This window comes from Desmodus rotundus, chromosome 7, assembly GCF_022682495.2.
Source record: "Desmodus rotundus isolate HL8 chromosome 7, HLdesRot8A.1, whole genome shotgun sequence".
Taxonomy (NCBI): Eukaryota; Metazoa; Chordata; class Mammalia; order Chiroptera; family Phyllostomidae; genus Desmodus; species Desmodus rotundus.
This window is the reverse complement of record NC_071393.1, coordinates 109,650,274-109,672,084: the sequence shown is the minus strand read 5'-3', so window position 1 is coordinate 109,672,084 and position 21,811 is coordinate 109,650,274. Positions and strand designations below refer to the sequence as shown.

Sequence of the window (21,811 nt, the reverse complement as noted above, 5' to 3'; positions counted from 1 at the left end):
GAGACCTTAAATGCCATCTAATCTAGTGTTTTGGTTTTAACAAATGAGGAAAGGGTAACAATGAAGGCCCAAAGGAGCAAGTAAGTTGCCCAAAGTCACATAATTGTTAGGGGCAGACGTAGATGTGACCTCCAGAGTCCAAAACCCTAGCGCACTCCTCTTTTATTACAATACACTACTGTAGTTGTCTGTGCGATTTCAACTTTCTCTACTTGGCCAATGCTCAATATGATGGATGGCTCATGGAAAATTCATAAGGGTTGCTTTCTAGTATGTAAAACTACAGGAAATCCAAAGTTAAGAAGGTTCTAGGACTTTGGGCACAGATTTTCTTTCCTTAATTTCCTTATCTGTGAAATAATTATCTCTGCCCACTACACAGGATTGTGCTACAAGATCAATGAGATAATGTAGTTGAAAGTATTTTGGTAATTTAAATATACTATACTGTTATCTTTCTCCATCTTTCAAGATCCTGTTCAAACACTGCAGCTATGATGCACTGCAGCCTTTCCTGATGCAGATGGAAGTACATTCCCCCTTCCCTAACCTCTTACAATACTTCTAATGCTTCTCTCATGTTATTTATTCTACCCATACAATGTTAGTTATGTAAGCCTCTTATCCCACAGGCTACAATGAGCTGGAAGAAGCCATTTAAAAAGCATTAATCTCTGTCCCCCACAGTAGCAGGTATTCAATAAATGTTTTGCAAATAAATGAATGAATCAGTGATGTATTAATATTAATCAATGGTTGACTTTATCACAAACAGTATAAGTCACAGAAAGCCATAGTCTAGTCTACAAGTCTATTTTCAGGAATTATTTAAGCATCAGTCTTTCTAAAATGTGATAACATTTTATAGTGCATTTTTTCCCACAGAACAAAAACCGTATTTTAATCTTCATATTGTCACATCTTCATTTTTAGGGCAGATGCTACCTACCCTGTTTTACAGATGGAAAAATCAAAGCCCAATACTACTATTAGGTAATTTGGCATAGGGGAAAGTCAGGACTATTCCCCAAGTTGCTCAACTCTCAGTTCAGTATTCTTTCCATTAGGCAAAGAACATTTCCCATGGTGCTGAAATCTGGCATCAGCACCCAGGCAATCTAATTTTCCCATAACTTTTTATGTACTTGTATAGGAGCACATACTTGTGAGCAAAGATTTTTTTTGGATATTTCTTGCTCCCAGGATTTCCTGAGATAGCTCCCTTAACATAAAAGTAGCAGACTGAATACATATATATACTGTAACTCCCAAGTGGGCCAAGAGATCATTTTAAATAATAATTTTAACATTACCTTGCAGTACCAATGATATCCTTATTCTCAAAATTGCTTCCAGAACAGAAAAAAAAACACAAACCCATCCAGAATATCAAAAAAGCAAAGTAATCACCAGTGCTAATTAATGAAGCCTAAGAGTAAGGTGTAATCGAAAGCTATAAATCTGACAGCTTCATCTCATGACTCTGTTAGGGTAAGACAGGGTCATGTATAATCTCCAAAATACTCCCAATAAAATAAAATAAAATCTTGCTGGTTTCCCCAGGGGAGACAGCTAATTTCAGATATAGGGGCTTAGTATATTTCTCGAATGAATAAATAAAGTAAGGGTGACAAAGTACAATGACCCAGCCATTCTAAGTAAATGAAAAAAGAATAATCTCCCTGTGGCTAAGGTGAACTGTAGATCCTGTTTGGGGGTAAAGCTATGGAAATTAAACTATATATTGCAAAGTTCACAATATATTGTAAAGACATATATCCTTGCTACTCTGCATCACTTTATAAGGAACGAATCAGATTCTTACCCAATAACTGGATGTTTGAAGCCAAGCTTCTTGGTGGCCTCTTCTATCTCCTTTTCCAGCCAAGGCTGTGGGCGGATCAAGTATTTGACAAACTGAGACACCCACCACACTGCAGGATCACCGTGGACTCGAACAAGTCGATCTGCAAGGTCCTCTGGTACAGCCAGGGGTAAATATGGAGGACGAGGGTGAAGACTGTCTACAATCGGGAGCTCGACCACCTGAACATTTTTGTCCTTTATTTCACCTAAAATAATATCAAAACATCATCACCACCTCATGGTATTGCTCATGCAACTACCATTTAACAAGGACTCCGGGCTTTCATTCACAGTAACTCTAGAGAAGTGTTATAATTTTCACTTTACAAAGGTGTTTACACAGGTGCCCAAGATGTTAGCACAAAAGTGACAGAGCTGCAGTTCACATTTGGGTTGATGCGCCTCTCAAGTCCATAGCCTTTTCTATTCTACCATAATATGCTACTAAATCTCTCCCAGATAAGGATGGTGTCTAGTCCTCAAAGTATCTAATCAGAGAATAACCATACTGCCAGTGGATACAGCCAGCTAGGCAAAGTTCTGATTTTTGTAATTGTTTATTTTTAAATTAGACATAAAGTGTTCTCAAAACTTGCAGCTTGTCATTATAGCGAATGGCTCTTGCATTACTTTCATGACAGAGCAAATGACTCCAGAGACACTTAAAGATTACAATGATAAACCAAGTAGCTATATCTTTTTAAGAAAAAAAAAATCAGATAATTCTAGTCTTTTTTTTCTTGGTAAAAATAGAGCTATTATATTCCCCATTATGACAGTAATAGAATCTGTGTTTACCTGGATTTTAATTTAAAGTTACAACAGAGATTAGATGCTAAGTTTTGTAGATGAAGATTAGTTTCAGAATCCCACTTTTATATGTCATTAATGTTACTGTTCTATTAATTTCATAATGCAATGAGAACCCAAATGTGATAGCCAACATCCCTAAACTTTACTTTACATATTAAAGACCATGTAGTAATAAGGTATGTGTTATTTAAGAAACTGGAGAAGTTCTTAAAAAAAGGCAGCACTCAGAAGATAGCTACTCAGAAGATAATATTTTTGCTTTTGTTATTTTGTTATGATTTCACTGTACACTTTTTTAGGGAGCTGAATGTAGTTTGGGAGGCCTAAAAATTATCTTTGAGAATTACAAACACTATAGAATCTATTTGAGTTATTAAATATCAGAATTTATAGTTAATTTTTACATGATGTCCTGAGCCTGATGAAACTGAAAATTCTGGTAGGCATGTTTTATTGCTATAACGAAGTTTGTCCTTTCAGAATTTTATTTGTTTCACATTGTATGTTAACTTGAAATAGATAATAAAATTAATTTATAAAAATCTAACTTAGAATATTTCTTTTTTTCCCCATTTTCAACATTTTATTTCCCATGAACTCCAATATTAGTGGGGAAATAGTAATTATATATTTTTGTAAAATAAAAAGATAAAAATATAAAAGACAAGTCTAAAATTATGTGACTTTTTTGGTATGTTACTAATGACAGAACTGAAGGAGAGGTTCTTGATTTAATTTTCTTTCATAGAATATTTTTTTTTAATTTTTATTGTTATTCAGTTACAGTTGTATGCCTTTTCTCCCCATCCCTCCACCCCACCCCATCCGAATCCACCTCCCTCCCCCGCCTCCACCCTCCCCCTTGATTTTGTCCATGTGTCCTTTATAATAGTTCCTGTACCCCTCTCCCCACTATTCCCTCCCCACTCCCCTCTGGCTATTGTTAGATTGTTTTTAACTTCAATGTCTCTGGTTATATTTTGTTTGCTTTTTTCTTTTGTTGATTATGTTCCAGTTAAAGGTGAGATCATCTAACTTAGAATATTTCTATACATTTTCAGTCAAGATGGAGGCAAAGGTAAACACACTTCACCTCCTTGTGCAACCACAGAATTACAAATAAACCTAAAAATAAATAACACCCAGATCCATCAGAAAATCGAGCTTTATGGTCCAACCACCAAAGATTTAAAGAAGCCACATTCATCTAGACAGGTAGGAGGTGCAAAGACACGGAGATGGTGGAGAGGCACAGAGAGACCATGGAGGCAGAATAGGTGATCCCACATTCATATGTCATGGATAAAATTTGGGAGGGATACCTTGGGAACGAATGATCCCAGTCATAGGCCAGGGCACACAGCCCAGGGTTCCAGCGCCAGGAAGATAAATCTCCATAATTTCTGGCTGTAAAAACCAGTGGGGGTTGGGGTGGTGGAAAAAACTGCCAGATTTTTAGGGGATTCTGCTTAAAGGGCCTACACGGACTAAGAACATACACAGACCCAGGCCCTCTGGAATTCAGCACCAGGGCAACAGCCAGAAGGGCACCGAGTCATGCACAGGGAGTAAATGCAGTGACTGGAAACAGGGCAAGTGATGGGAAAACCTCCAAAAGCCAGGTAGTGGTACTGTCCCCTCCCCATAGAGCAACAAAGCAGTGAAGCTGGCTGCCCTACCCTGGTGATTAGTTAAGGCTCTCCCCCACACAATTTATAGGGGCCTTTTCTACAATAGGAAAGGAGTCAAAGAGGCTCTACCTAATACACAGAAACAAACACAGGGAGGCTGTCAAATTGAGGAGACAAAGAAATATAAGCCAAATGAAAGAACAAAACAAAATCCCCCCAAAAGAACTAAATGAAACAGAGATAGCCAACCTATCAGATGCAGAGTTCAAAACATTGGTGATCAGGATGCTCAAAGAACTCACTGAGTATAGCAACAACATAAAGGAAGAAATGAAGGTTACACTAAGTGAAATAAAGAAAAATCTACAGGGAACCAACAGTGGAAGGGATGAAGCTGGGATTCAAGTCAATGATTTGGAACACAAGGAAGAAATAAGCTTTCAACCAGAACAGTAAGAAGAAAAAAAGAATTTAAAAAAATGAGGATAATATAAGGAGCCTCTGGGACATCTCCAAATGTACCAACATCCAAATCATAGGGAGGCCAGAAAGAGAAGAGGAAGAGCAAGAAATTGAAAACTTATTTGAAAAAATAATGAAAGAAAACTTCCCTAATTTGGTGAAGGAAATACACATACAAGTCAGGAAACATAGAGAGTCCCAAACAAGCTGGACCCAAAGAAGACCACACCAAGACACATCATAATTAAAATGCCAAAGATTAAAGATAAAGAGAGAATCTTAAAAGCAGAAAGAGAAAAGCAGAGAGTCACCTACAAAGGAGTCGCCATAAGACTGTCAGCTGATTTCTCAAAATAAACCTTGCAGGCAAGACAGGACTGGCAAGAAGTATTCAAAGTCATGAAGAGCAAGGACCTACATCCAAGATTACTCTCTCCAGCAAAGCTATCCTTTAGAATTGCAGGCAGATAAAGTACTTCCCAGACAAGGTAAAGCTAAAGGAGTTCATCATCACCAAACCATTATTACATGAAATGTTAAAGGGGCTACTTTTAGATAAAGAAGGTCGAGATTATGAATATTAAAATGGCAACAAGTTCACAACTATTGACAACTGAATCTGAAAAAACGAACTAAGCAAAGAACCAGAACAGAAACAGAATCATAGATATGGAGATCATTTGGAGGATTATCAGCTGGGAGGGGCTGGGGGAGAAGGGGAGGTGGGGAAGGTGCAGGGATTAAGTATAATTGGTAGGTATGAAATAGACAGGGGGATGTTAAGAATAGTATAGGAAATGGAGAAGTCAAAGAACTTACATACATGACCCATGCACATGAACTAGGTGGGAGATTGCTGTAGGGAATGGGGGTACTACATGGAAGGGAGACAACTGTAATAGCATAGTCAATAAAATATATTTTAAAAAAGAATATTTCTATACATAACATAAAATACAAAAATAAATTAAATGTTATTTAAAATCCCTGGTTACTGATGTTTGTGATCATTACTATCATTATAATAAAACATAGTATACTTTTTCAATTTCAGAGAATTTTCATATATTAGTTCAGTGTATTTACAAAAGAGCTCACTATTCTCCCTAAGACCTGCTTAAAAGGAAAACTATTTATACTAGAGCCTAGCCTACTGAAGAGGTTTTACCAAAGCCTAACCAATGTGGGGGAAGGAGTATCCCATCACAGGTACACTAAAAGACAGACCTAATCAGAGAACTATAGAATACTTCCTTTCCCCCATATATACCACCATATCAATAGGGCTACTGGGTAGTAACAAAGGATTATAGCTAAAAGTACTGCCTACTTAAGAAGTCTTTAAGAAGACCTAAGAACAACAGGGCAGTCAAAGGATACTAGAGGAAAATTTAGCATCTTATATCATGGCTATAGCTAACAGTTCACACAGCCTAACTCCCAGCCAGATAAACATAAAACCTGACACTAAAGGCCTATGTATTTCAGCTTCTTCTTAGCAGATACAGAAAGTCCAGCTTTCAACAAATTATTACAAGATGTGCTAAATAACAAAAAAATACAGACTGAAGGGACAAAATAACCACCAGATCCAGACTCATATATGGCAGAGATTTTGGAATTATCAGACTGGGAATTTAAAATAACTATGATTAATATGCTAAGGACTGTAATGAAAAAAGCAATGCCCTTGCTGGTGTGGACAGTGGATTGAGCACCAGCCTGTGGTCGAATTCCCAGTCAGGGCACGTGCCTGGGTTGTGGGCTAAGTCCCCAGTGGGGGGCGTGTAAGAGGCAACCACACATTGATGTTTCTCTCCTTCTCTTTCTCCCTCCCTACCCCTCTCTCTAAAAACAAAGAAATAAAATCTTTATTAAAAAGTGGACAATTTGCAAGAAAAGATGAGCAATGTAAGCAAAGAGATTGAAACTCTACAAAAGAATGAAAAGTAAATGCTAGAAATCAAAGACACTATAACAGAAATGAAGAATGCCTTTGACAGGCTCATCAGTTAAACTAAATGTGACCAAAGAAAGAATCATATCAAAATATCTGCTAAAGGATTTATATCCACTCAACAGTAAGAAAACAAACAACCTGATTAAAACATGGGCAAAAGATGAACAGACAACTCACCAAAGACACACAGATGGCATGTAATTATATGACAATCAACATTATAGATCACTAGTACATTGCATCTTAAAACAGGATACCACTACATGCTTCTTAGAGTGGCTAAAATCTAAAACAGTGAGTAACAACATCAAATGCTGGGAAGGCTGTGGGGCCATAGGAACTCTCACTCATTGCTGATGGGAATGCAAAATGGTACAGCTATTGTAATGAACTGAATGTTTGCGTCCTCCCAAAATTATGTGGAGCTCTAATCTCTCATGTGATGATTATTAGGAGGAGGGGGCCTTTGGGAGGTTATTAAGTTCAGTTGAGGTCATAAGGGTGGGGCTCCTATGATGGCAATGGTACCCTACGAGAAGGGAAGATACCAAAGCTTCCTCACTCTATCAAGTGAAGATGCACCAAGAAGGCGTCTGTCTGCAAGCCAGGAAGCAGCACTCACCAAAATCTGAATTTGCTGACACTCTGCTTTTGGACTTCGCAGCCTCCAGAACTGTGAAAAATAATGTCTGGTGGTTTAGCCACCCAATCTATGGTATTTTATTATGGTAGCACAAGCAGAGTATGACAGCCACTTTGGAAGGCAGTTTGCAGTTTCTTACACAGCTAAACATAGTCTTACCATACAACCCAGCAATTTCTCTTTGGTATTTACCCAAATGACTTGAAAACATATGCCCATGCAAAAATCTGCACATAAACGTTTATACCAGCTTTATTCATAATTGCTAAAAACCGGAAGTAACCAATATGTCCCTCATAGGTGAATAAATAAACAAACTGTGATATACGCATACAATTCAATATTATTCAGCAATGAAAAGACATGACCTGTCAAGCCACAAAAAGACACAGAGCAACTTTTTTAAAAAAAGCAGTCAGTCAGAAAAGTCTTCATAATGTACGATTCAAACTATATGACATTCTGGAAAACGTAAAATTATGGAGACAAAAAAAAAAAAGATTGGTGATCGCCAGAGGCTGGGGGTAAGAGGAGGGGCCAATAGAAGTGGACATGGGGTTTTTAGTGCTCTGAAACCATTCTGCATGATTACATAATGGTGGACACATGTCACTAGGCATTTGGCAAGACACTCAGGACTACAGAACACAAAGACTGAACCTTAATGGTAAACTTTAGATAACAGTAATGTATCAACATCAGCTCATCGATTATAACAAACGTACCACACCAATGCAAATGCTAATAATAGGGGAATTGGGCTATGGAGGAGGGGAGGAGGAAGCAGAGGAAGAGGGAGCATTTGGGAACACTATACTTGCTAACAAAATTTTTGGTAAACCTAAAACTGCTCTAAGAAATAAAGTTATATCAATTAAAAAAGTACATGCATTCAAAATGACTTCAAGAATATACATACACATTTTATTTAATGTATTTTTATACCTTAAAGGTATTCTTTGTTATATTTTCTATACTTTCTGGGTTTTTCAGTAATAGGTGTTTATTGCCTTATATTTTAAAAAATATTTAAAAATAATTATGCCACATAGAATTAATAAATTTGGCATTAACAGAATGACAATATGATCCAGATAAAATTAAATCTGGAAAATTGTGACACTGTAGTCCAGTTAAAACAAACTTTAATCCTTCTTTTTTCTTGTCATATATTAATTAAATATCATGCTATCAACCCCCTTGGGTTTTCTTGAGAGAATAAATGAGGACATTCTTTAAAAATTTTTAAAAGATACCACAGAAACTCTAAAAACTATTAATGATAGGCCCTGACCAGTGTGGCTCAGTTGGTTGGGCGTCAGCTTGCAGGGTGAAAGGTCTCCAGTAGATACCCCATCTGGGCACGCGCCAGGGTTGCAGGTTCGGTCCCTGGTAGGAGTGCATGCCAGAGGCAATAAATCGATGTTTATCTCTCACATCGATGTTTCTCAACCTCTCCATCTTCCTCCCTTCACCTCTCTCTAAAAATAAATAAGTAAAATCTTTAAAAAAAAGAAAAAGAAGAGAAAAGGTGTCTCTCAGCTACCTCCTACCTCTCTCTTTAAAAAAATTATTAATGATGGGAAAAGATAAGGTGTTTGCTTTGACTGAAGTGGGAGCTAGGCCTGGAAAGGGTTCCTTCCAATGAAACCTCTAACCAACTAACAAAAGCTAGACCAATGACAAATTAGAAACACAAAGAGTTTTCTATTAAATCAAAGGCTTTTTCAGTCCAACTGTAAGGCTATTTGGAGAAATAGCTTAAATTCAATGAAGTATGAGTCAGAGGTTACCTCATACCTCTCTCCCTGGGAAGAGACTTGTTTTATCTGAATGTGTTTAACTTCTACTTCAGTATAGATAATTTCAAGTTGACAACTGTAAGAATTTTCTGGTCAATATTGATATGAAGACTGTAAGTTGATATAAGTGAAAGGGTGGCTTTTTCAAAGTCCTCTTTCTTTTATGGCAAACAGATACATTAAATTTGCCATCATGTATAACAGTTTCTTACTCTTTGCTAGTTGATGAAATTTAAAAGAAATTGAAGTGATGTATTAAGCTCTTTTCCCTATTTATTGTTTCCAGATTGTTGTTAACAAAGTAAAAACAACTCTTAAAATGAACAATATGATATTTGTTGAAATGTCTCTTGTGTAATAACGTGTCATATCCACTAATAGTCCTCAATCTTTCACTTAAGCCTATCTGAGGAGCTCGGCCAGGTTCCAATACAATAATGTGCTCTTTCTTTCATTCCAGCGTGACACAGCACGGAGATTTCATACTGAACTTAAAAAAAAATGGACTCAAGAACAGGTGTCTCAGGCTAAATTGGGAACTGCACAAGTGAGCTTTGTGTTAGGGGATGATAAGAAATCATTTAAAATTTTAATTGAAAAAGGCCAGGCACCAGAGGCAAATAGCATGCAATTTTTTTTTTAAATGCTAAATAAAGCCAGCTGTCAAAAAGGGCAAGCTCGCTGGCGGTTACAGCTATTCACCTTCACACAACAGAACACAAAGCTCTCTATTTCTTGAGGTGTGTTTTATCCACATGGTGGACTGTAGCCGCTGCACACCATTTCCATACCCTGGGGTCAAGTTGCCACAGCATGTGCATAAAATTCAGTGAAGAAAAAGTGGCTTTTTGGCTATCTGTTCTTTTAAATCATCTACAATTACATCTCTTTTAATTAACTTAGGAGAGAGTTGACTGCGCCATTCTCACGGTTCTATGTAATGGCCAGTAAGAGAAAGTGAATTCTTTCATTTAGTGCTGCTAGGGAAAAATGTGTCCAGATTTCTCTTTTGAATTGGGACATTGAGTGGCAGGTTGAAAAAAATGTATTGTCTCACATTCAATGACAAAAGAAATTGCAAAATAACAAGTAAGAAAATAAAAGATTCTCAACTTCTACTTTCTCATTTCTGGTAGTCACTAATCCAAACATAGAGAGGAGAAAAAACAGGAATAGAAGCAATAGAGTTTTTTAAAAAATCCACAAACTGAACAGTACTTTTCTGTAAATATCTCTTACTTGTGGTCCTTGATAGTTTTTGATTAATTTAAACCAACCTAAACATAAAACTAGATAACAACATATTATGTTTTACTTAAAAAAGCAACAGCTTTAAAATGCTAGTTTGTCCTTGACAATAGATAATTTCATCAAAATAGAGCTGTGGAATGATTTCTTTCTCTGTTATTTTTAAAGAATGACATGGCTAGATAGAGGGTTCCGGCTACTATTTTTAGCTGTAATGCAAAGACTGCTTTCAGACCTTCTCCAGATGATTCTCCCACCCCCTTTTCTTTAATTTGCTCAACATACTCTAAAGACACAAGCCATGAGACAGAACTGCAAGGTGGTTTTTAAGAAATGGTTTGGCAAACATATTAATTTACAGAAGTGTTTTCTTATGCATTTGTGGCCACTCTGTTTTCACTCAATTCACAGATAATTTCATTACTAAAATAGAGAGGAGTATGTATAAACAAATAGGTAAGGGCATATTATAGTTGTTACAGTAAAATATATTAGTCTTTTTGTTAAACTGACATCGAATGACATTTTGTTAAATGTCATCGAATATACATTTTATATAAAATTATAGCCATTTTATGTAAAATCACAGAAACTAAAATTACTATTTAGCATTAATGCATATTTCTTTTCAGGCTAAAAAGAACATTAAAAAGAGATTTCATTTAAGCAGATGAGAAATATTTAATTTAAATTATATATCCCCGGCAGACCAAGGAACAGTGATTTGGTCCTAATATACATTAGTTAGCTCAATGATTACATAATAGAATCAATGATATTTTAAAAAATAGCTAAAAGTTATTATCAGATTTTTTAAACTGTCATGAATATAGATATAACATTTATTACTCATACAATGGATGTTGGCCTGTACAAACTACAAAATTAGGGAATCTTTTATGCCTCCCTTGCGTTTATTTTTGGTGCTCAGAATATTGTTCACCTGACATGGAGTAACTTATCCTTTTCTTCCTTTGGGAAAAATTATTTCATATCCAACTTTTTTATTATTTAACTGTCACATTCCAAATTAGCCTAGCAAAAACTGCATCTCCCAATGTAATTGAATACTTTCCTATGTTCTTAATTTAAAAAGTACAAATCTTTCAGGGTAACATTCATTGTTTATATCCATGCCACTGTTTACTATGAAGGTTTGAGTAATAATAATCATGACAATCCAATGTCATTTCCTCTATTCAATTAAAAAATTTCCTAACAAGCAATTCTATATTAACTTGACTAACCTTTTGCTGATAATCTTCAAAGGCATCATTGCATTTATTTACTGCTTTTCCCAAATCATTGCTAAGTGTTATAAAATTACATGTTAGTCTCGACTACTGGGTGGCTCAGTTGGTTGGAGCATCGTCCGTACACCAAAAGGTTGTGGGTTCAATTCCTGGTGAGGTCACGTACTCAGGTTGCAGATTTGATCCCTGGTCTGGTTGGGGTTTGTACAGGAGGCAACTGATCAATGTTTTTCTCTCTCTCTCTCTCTTCCCCTGCCCCTCACTAAAATCAATAAAACATATCCTTGGGTGATGATTAAAAAAAATTACACGTTAAATTCCTATGAATAAGAAACCTATCATAAAGATTGCAATTATTCTGAATGTAAACCTTGGTTTACAATTTCACCTATTTTTCAATGACAGTTAAGAATGAATATAAAACACAGGTTTATTTAACCGAAACACTCATTTCCCTACTTCAACAGCTAAAAAATACTTGCCCTGAGCACCCTCTATCAGATCTGTTCTGGAGTACCTTGTGAAATACAAACCTAATTAGACTGGTTTTTTAGTCACTTTCTACTAAAAGATGACTGAGAAGCAGATGGTTCAATGCTGTCTTCCACATAATTTAGGCAATCAGAGGCAGGAGAAAAAGTAATGCTCAGGAGTTCTAATTCGTTGGCACTACTCTATGTAAGATATGACAGGCGTACGAGCATTTTTATCATCACCTACCCAGTACTTCAAGTGTGCGGAACTCTATACCTAAGACTTCTGGTCATTTTACAACTTTTTCAAGACCAGTGCAAATGCCATTTCTGGCTGGAATGACTGTACCTCCAGTCCTTTGGGGTTCTTGTTTAAATCTTTATAACATTGCTAACCACATTTTACCTCATGAGACAGAAGCTTTTAATTATTTAATTATTGTGTTAATTTCCTATTCAGATTGGGAGCTTATTGATTTGAGGCAAATTTTTAAAAACACTATTCACAAATGTACAATGTTTGAAACTATCTATTTGTTTGGTAACTATTATTGTAGAGTAGGAGTCAGCAAACTTGTTTTGTAAGAAGTTGTATAGTAAATATTTTAGGCTTGGAGGGCTACATGGTCTCTGCTGCAACTATTCTACTCTGCCACTGCAGTATGAAACAGCCATAGCCAGTAGGTTATAAATGGACACGGCTGGTTTCCAATAAAACTGCATTTATAAAAAATGGCGGGCTGAATTTCACTGAGGACCACAGTTTGGTAGCCCCTTTGTTAGAACATAAGGTTTTACTTGTAACACATTTGCCAGAGAGATCTCTGTAGCTTTACCATCCATCACCACCTGCCAGGAGATAATATGGGCAGTAAAAATATCTTTTAACACATGGTATGATGTGACAAAGTTTGATAAGCACCGCCCTAGAGAAGCTACCACATTTGCACATGGAGACATGCACAAAGATATTCATTACATCAGTGTTTATAATGGTAAAAACTTGAAATAATTTAAATGCCCATCCATGAGGGAATATACAAATTATAGCACAAATGTACAATAGAATATAATAGGTGAGTGAACTAAATATCCACTTATAATACAAACGGATACCTCTAAGATGGTCATTGATGGCAAGCATTAAGATAATCTTTCCTCTGAAAGAAAGATAGCACATCACTTTTAAAATGTTGATATTATATTCTTAAAAGGCTATCTAACCCTCTGAACTCGATCCAGATACTAATGTCTAGATATTTCTTAAGGATGCAGGTGGGTTGCCTATTGATTCTGAAAGCTCAGTGTGGTGGACCCAGTTGGAACTGGATATAATCCAGAAAAACGGGATTCAGAGTGCAATGTATACTTTTGCCAATTCTACTATTGGGTATTTCAAACCGCAGGATCAAGATTGGCCATGGGTAGCAACAGAAGCAGCTACTAACCCAGCATACTCCCCAATTCCGGTCCTATCGTCTAATTTCTGCAAATACAGCAAGATGGATAGTGACAGCAGAAAAAGGAAAATGCTGGTGTGATTTACCCTTTTATCAACTGTTCTTTCCACCAAGCGTTAAAGTCCCATTGGGGTATTCTAGCTACTTCTTTCCTAGGCGCAACCTAGACATACTGTACTATCCCCAAATAAAAATAGCTTCAGATATTTAATAGCCAAAAACTAGAAAGGAGAGGAGCAAGCCACAGGGCTTCAATGCTATATCTTGGGTTGCTTACCTAAACACAGTCTCTTCTGGTCTGGCACATGCAGTTCCATCTAGCCAATAGACAGGTATCAGAGGATTGTTCAGTCAAAGGTCCTCACTTTTACATATTGGTTTGGCCAAAAAGTCCGTACTTTTTTTTTTTGTAAAATGAAAGACAAATTTTTCATTTTCACCAATAACTTTATTTATTTTTAAAAATATTTCTTTCTTTTTAAAAAAAGATTTTATTTATTTTTAGAGAGAGGGGAAGGGTAGGAAAAAGAGAGGGAGAGAAACATCAGTGTGCAGTTGCCTCTCACTCACACCTACTGGTCCGCAACTCAGACATGTGCCCTGACTGGCAACCCTTTGGTTCACAGGCCGGCAATCAATCCACTGAGCCACACCAGCCAGGGCACCAAGAACTTTATTAATTTGTATATTTTGAGTACATCGGTTATCTCATGCATGGTATACAGTGTTAACTGTTCCCAATTAACATCTCAATTTGACTGCTATCGACTTCAATTGGTCTGCCTGACTGCGGAGCATCATCTGATGAGAAATCTCCAGTATGAAACTTCACAAACCATTTTTGACATGTTCGATCAATCACAGCACCTCTCGATACACTGCACAAATCTTTTTTTGTTTCTGTTGCGTTTTAACCTTTCTTGAAATAATAAAGCATAATATGTTGAAAATGTTGCACATTTTCTTCCATCTTCAATATTAAAATGGCTACACAAAAATTCACCAATTTTGATAAGTTTTTTAAAATACACACTGATAGGACAGCTGTCACAATATAATCTAACAAAATTGTTTTGAATGAAGGTAAAGACAACTAATCGCTACTAGATCTGTCTTACAGAAAAATCCAAACGAACTTTTCAGCCAGCCCCGTATTTTTAATATTCAGATCCTTAAAATTTGCTCAAGTCAATTGTTAGTGTTTTGAAAAAACTTCTTCACTGAAGCCTAGTCTCCACTTTTAGGGAAGTTACTTGGATATTAACATCTTGAGGATGTTCAGATTCCTAAGCATTAATTTTGACACAGCTCCCATAGCATAGAGCCTTCACGGGAATTTATTCTTTGTTTCACTTAGTAGTATGTACACATTAAAGCTCCAAGCGAGCATGTTTTATTCCAATCCCCTTCCTCCCTCCCAAAAGCATCATCCTATCAGACTGGAGAGCTAAAGAAGTAACTGAAGACCAACTACTGTGTCGGGAGGGTTCCCTCACAGTGGTCAGTCTTGGCTCAAGTTCAGAAGGCAACCCATGGGGTAGGGTGGAGGGATGGGGAGAAAAGGCATACATCTGTAATTGAATAACAATAAAATTTTTTTAAAAAGCAAACAAAATATAACCAGAGACATTGAAATTAAGAACAATCTAACAATAGCCAGAGGGGACGGGGGGGGGGGGGGGGAAGGAAAGAAAAGAAGGCAACTCAGTCCCCAAAACTGGGGAATTGGTCAAGTTTTTTTGACAGGAGCATATTTCTGGGGCCTTAAGTCAAAACACTGGGATTTTACTGAGCAACCTAAGTAAAACCCAAGAAAAGTGATGATCCCCATGCGGGCTGAGGAAGCTAAGGAGCTCTTCCAAGTTTCATTAATGTTGGTTGTGAAGTTTCTCAAGAGAAGCCTGGCTAAAATCTCATGACCCAATTATGCTTTTATTATCATTTTGCTCTGTTCCCATAAAACTAAAGTGGTAATAAGAACACATAAGATGATTTAGAATGTACAAAGCACTGTCAAATGTATTATCACTCTGAACCCTCATAACAACTCTGTAAGGTACAGAGAATGGGCATTAAGAAAGGCTGTGAGACACAAGTTAAAGTCACACAGCTAATAACTTCCAATTCCAAATCAACGCCATTGACCTGACCTTGTTATGTAGACTGTGCTTTCCTCACCCTTTAAAGGCCCACCTTGGGTTCCCAACGATGCCTTCAATTCCAAAAACAGTTCCCCTATCCTCTGATGACTCACGGAACTTTTTATATCTCTTATGACACTTAATACAGCCTACATTTGTTACATTTACAGATCTGTGGGTCTTAACAGACTCTCAATGAAAGTTCCTAGGACAGGGACTGGGTCTTATTTATCTTTGCATCACCCTTTATGTAGCATCTAGATCTTTATAACATCTAGAAACCCTCAAATTTTTACTTGATGACTAGTGTACTTCCCTGTTTATGTGCGCGATCCACTTGCTTAGAAACATTGTAATAAAACACTTCATAAATATAAATGTGCCTATTTATGCTCATACCTAAATAAATACCTAGTATTTGTGTAGCAATTGTACTTTTTAAAAATAAAGTTGGACATCAGACATTTGAACAAGAATTGTAACAATTGTAATAATATATCTTTTGGAAAAATCAACTTGACTTATTGTATTACACTTACAATTTCTTGCTTCCAAGGAATACAACCTGCATTGCTTAAAGGTTCTTATGTTATATTAGTAGATTAAACTTTAATTGAATAAAAAGGAGTACCTCTTCAGGAAAAGGTGGGAAACTCAACTCTAATCCTTCTCAATACTGCCAGGAATGTTTTTATTCCTTGAATTCTGGGAAGTGTAACAGGAGAAAGAATCCTAATCCCTAAAGTAACACCTGGGGATATTTACAATTCTGTAATCTGCTTTTGACCTTCTGTTGTTAAAGGTAAGGAAAATATGTGAGAAGGGAAGCCTATTATTTATATAAGTTACATACAAGTATATATAAAATATATATTATACTGTCAGCTAATGTATAAACCTCTATTGAGCTTTCTTATTGGGCAACATCCTTTTGGAGGGGAAAAAAGATATGTATAATTTTACTAAAGCTCATGAACTATTACTATTTCCTATTTCAAGAAATTAGGCTATAATTTATATACACCTAAGGAAGAGAGAGAAGCAAATTTGAGATTTGTTGTACATCATCCTCAGATCTCTGGCATATAAAGCTAACCAAAAGGGTAGGAGGCATTCTTAACTTTCTTCAGCTTTTCAACAATTATCTTATTTGTAGAATTATTCTAAACATTCTTGAATGTGATCTATATGTTATAAACAAGTAAGACTTATCAAAAATGCTACTGAATGATTACATTCTTCTTGTTATATACTTTGATGTTTGACTCAAAAGTTAAATGTGACTGAGCCTCAAAGACTTACATAGATGTGCGTCAGGAAAACAGAAAAATCCAAACATTTAAAGAAGGGAGGGAGGGAACTAGTAATGAATCAGGAGACTACTAGCCTATATTTAAAAAAAAAAAAAAAAAGATTCTTTAGTTTATGAAAGGATTTCCTTTGGGAAGCATTTACATAGCACCCTAAAATGTTTAAAACATGACTCAATGTATAATAATTCAATTTGTAGCAAATCTTTAAGAAACCCACGTGTAGCATAAAAGGTTTATCAGTATTTACGAAAACACTGGTAATTTCTGAGACAGGTATCAAAGGCTTTGTGGCCCAGACATCCCACAAGAAATAAGAGCACCTGAATTCTCTTTCTAGCTCTAGCAACTCTTGATAAGTTCTAAATAGACTTAAGAGAATTTTTTGAAAACTTTTCCAATGAAATTGTTTCTACTCCACAATTACTTTGATGCTAATTTTATATTCCTACTTCCTACATCATAGCGTTTTGCTTCTAAAGTCATTCTGCCAGAACCTTGTCTAAACGAGGCAGAATGTATTGCTAAAAAGATTCATTCTTAACAAGAATTTTTTTTAAATCTACAATTTAGTAAAAGTGCCTCACATGGCTTGCAGGGTAATTGTTTGAGGTTTAGATTGGGATACAGGAGAGGTGGGTTTTGTATGTTTCGTTTAGCGCACTTATTGTGCTCTGGTCAAGTGGTTGGCACCATGTAAATAACCCAGCAGGTCTAGGCCCTGTTGCCACCTGGAGGCTCCCTTAAGATAAAATAAACAGGTAAAAATTCAATAAAAAATAGTGCTTCTTAAAGACTTCCATCAAAATGTGTTCTAAAATTTGGGAACCAAACATAGATAGACAATGAAAATAAGCTGCATGTGAAAATAATCTCACTGCCTTTTATACCTGTTAATCACTTTCCCTTGTGATTAGGCCCTATGAAAGTGGACGTGGTAGGCAGGTACTGAGTATCATAAGCTTTTTGGGGGGTGGGAGCTAAACTGGAGTTCAGAAGCTGAAGTTCCAAAAGCTGGTCTAAAGGTAGAAACTTCCAGGTAGAAAATGAGTTCTGGGGGTGTAATATTCAGCATGGTGACTATGGCCAACAATGCTGTATGGTAAATTTAAAGTTGCTAAGAGAGCAAATTTTAAAAATTCTCATCATAAGAAAAAAATTTGTAACAATGCGAGGTGATGGATTTAAGTAAATTTACTGTAGTAATCTTTTTACAATATGTACATACATCAAATCATTATGTTTTACACCTTAAACTAATATAATGTTACATGTCAATTATGTCTCAATAAAACTGGGAGAAATGTGATCAACTGACTTAGAACATGAGTGAATTACCTTCCTATTCTCTGTATATAAAATGATAATGCAAAATTGTTGTCATATTGTGATCATCCAAATTTTAAAATGCAAGAAAATTAGCATTAGGGAAATGTTTTAGGCAGTTTCATTAATAAAAATATCATGTTGCTTTTTTCTGGATATTATGAGTTTGTAGTACTTGCCAGCTTTTAAAAATTTACCAAGAATGAATTCTAAAAAAACATTAAAAATGAAATAAATTTTTCAACTTTTATAAGAGTTTAATGATTCCTAAATAACACCAAGAGCCAGCTCTCTGAAAGCATTTTAACTTCCTAACTTTGCCCACTCTCAGAAGCAAAAAAAAACAAAGAACATTGACTTTTGAATTAAAACCTGTTGGTTTTTAATTCAAAAACCACACAACCATACAAAAGCCAATCTTGTAAGTGACATGTGTTTTCAAAACAAAAGATTAACTGGTCTCTCAATCTTTAAACCTTACTATGAACTACTTGTAGCTACCCCAATGATGCCACGTTCTCTCGCCTCTCCTTCACATGTGTCCACTGAGACAAAGTTCTTCTACCACATCACTACCTGGCTGACTCCTCTTCATACTCTGTGTCTTAGCTTACAAATCACTTCCTCCAGAAGAATCCCCCCGATCATGTGTTACATACATGCTTCAGAGTATTATCAAATTCCTCATATCACAATATATATTTTTTCACAATATATTTTAATGTTCATTCAGCTGTCTGCCTTTTCCCCTAGCTGCTCCTGACAGGGCAGGGACTTCACTGTCTTCTCCATGTAGCCCAGCATGGGGCCTGCACATAGCAAGTTCTTTTCTCAAATTATTATTATTGTAAGGTTTCCTTCACATACAGATGCCAAATAAAAGTCTTTGACCGAAAGTCTTTTTCAATGAGGTATGGAGAGAAAGTAACGATCCAGTTTAGATAATTAAATACAGCAAATGGCAATCTACCTATACATGTACTTAAATCAGGCCCTTCAGGGCATTAAATTTTATCACATTTCCAAACACTGTTTCTTACTAGTCATTATTTTCATTTAAAAGAAAGTCTGACAATTAGGTTTATTAAAATAAGTAATTCAGCTCAGTTCATTATATATTTATTAAGACAGTGGGGAAAAGGTGAGGAGGAAATACAAAATAGCCAAAGTGGTTTAACTGCTAATCTGAATAAATGTTCAATTTTTAGAATGAAAAAAAAAGTAGAAAATTGTTTAAATGGTTGAGGTTTTCTGTTGCTAAATCATCTATTCAAGAGTGTTTATATCAACTAGAAAAGCATTTTGGAAGCTAGTCATCATACATCAGCTATACACATAGTCAATGTTCTTTAAACAAATCACTAATTGTTGAAAGGTACTTCAAATCATTAAATACCAAGACTCACATTCTGACTTATCATAAGAAATCTATTTGGAAGATTCAGGCTTATTATATGTAGTTAGTTCAGGTTTAGGAAACGTCTTGTGATATAGAAAATTCAATTGACAATTTTATCAGCAACTTTAGACTAGACATTGACAGATGATGGAAAAGATTATTATTATAATTTTTAACTGGAAGCATAATTTTTAATACTTTTGCTTCACTTAAGCAAATTACCACATAGGATATGGTTTCATACACAAATATAAAATAATGAAGAAGAAAAATAGAACTCAACATACAACAAGGAATGACTTAGCTATTGAAACAATCGGATGTGCACACTAATTACTATGGTGGTGACAGATTTGAACAGGAATCACTAAATTCCACCTGCAGGCACATCATGTCAAGTATGTATGAACAATAATAATTTCGTGACAGTTGTGCCAAGGGAAATATCCCAAGATTCTTTGTACAAGTCAGAACAATAACAGATGTAATTGATTTATGGCTAACTAAAGGATTAATGTCAAAGAGTTTATTAAATTTTACTCTGTTTCTTCTAAACCTAGAAATAAGTTAATTTCTCCAAAAGGTACATATGTAGATAATGTACTATACATAAACAGAAAGAGAAGAGATGGCAACCACAGTTTGCTATGCTCAAACATAATTCTCTTCCTTCTTTTGGATACAAGGTTAGTATCTAAATTATTTTAGTTATGCAAGCATAAAATAATCACTAGTTTAGTTAATTAAATTTGTCCAAAAGGCACAGGTTAATTGATTAGCATGAAGAAAAATATATGATTTTACATAATACCTGTAGTGATAATGGAAAGATCTATTTAATTAAAATTATAATTCTGTGTTACCATGATAAAATACAGCAATAACTTCTTTAATCAGGGACTGCAAATGACTAAGAAAATATCACTGACAACTTTTCAGTACTGAAAATTATATGGAAGGCTTGGAAAAAGTTGTAAGATAGGGGGAGGTAGGAGGGTAGAAATACTACAATTAGTCATTTTATTTAGTTCCTAGATTTAGGAATTTCTATGCCTCTAATCATTTTTCTCCAAGGTAAGGTGTTTGGCATGTGTTTACTGAGAAGAACTAAGACCGGAGGTAGGTAGAAGTAAATATACTCAGTTGTTATTTATTTATAAGCTGTATAACTATGTATTAGGCCTTAGATTCCATATAAATTAATACAAAGAATGATTTTTGTTTAATTATAACATTAAGAAATTCTGAATGTTTCAAATTCAAGCCATTTTAATCTTCATATCCTGCACATACAAAAGGTACAAGGATTAAAAATCAAACCAACCAAGTAACTAGTTCTAGCCTACAGGAAGAGCCAAAATATATACTAAATTTGGTAAGTCTAGTGAGGTCAACTTTTCACTTTTCTGTTAACTGGCTACTACCTAAAAAGTTGCCTCTCCCTAGAACAGTAATAACTAAGAACCTTGCCCTACTCTGGCTATGCACTTCTACAATCAAAGAAGCTAGAAACTAAACTAGGTCCACAAAATGAAAAAGTTAGCCTCAGTAAGCCTGACAGAGTTGCTTTTCTAGTATCATCCTAACCTTCATCCTTAAGCTGTAAACTACAGAGTAGACCAATGGAAGATGTAACCTCAAAACTCAAACCCAGTTAGATTATAGATTAAGAGGATCACTTTAAAATTAAAAGGTACAAAGAAAAACATGTGTTGATATATAGAATAAGGCTCCTAAATATCCTAGTTAAGCCAAAACTTACATCACAAGAATACTTTAAATCCATATAGAACCTTTTAAAGCACTTTATATAAATTATCCAATTAGATTTCCTGACCATTTCTGTGAAGCGTCAGATATTATTTGAATTTTCCAAAGAACAAAAAGAAACAAAAGAACTAAAGTTACTCATTTTGCCAATGACAGCTTCCTATTCCACAACTAGTTTGTTTTCTTTTTAAAGATTTTATTTATTTATTTCTAGAGAGAGAGGAGGGGAGGGAGAAACAGAGGGAGAGATACAT

At 35.5% G+C, this 21,811-nt stretch overlaps 1 protein-coding gene across 22 annotated transcripts in view; it reads right to left on the bottom strand.

Annotated features, from left to right (window-relative positions):
• FUT8 (fucosyltransferase 8) overlaps positions 1-21,811 on the bottom strand; it is a 187,087-nt gene that overhangs the window by 13,681 nt on the left and 151,595 nt on the right. For all 22 annotated transcript variants that reach the window (XM_053927879.1, XM_053927884.1, XM_053927880.1 and 19 more), the window contains one exon: positions 1,826-2,072. In XM_053927879.1, the coding sequence (XP_053783854.1) occupies positions 1,826-2,072 (247 nt within the window). The remainder of the gene's footprint in view (positions 1-1,825; positions 2,073-21,811) is intronic.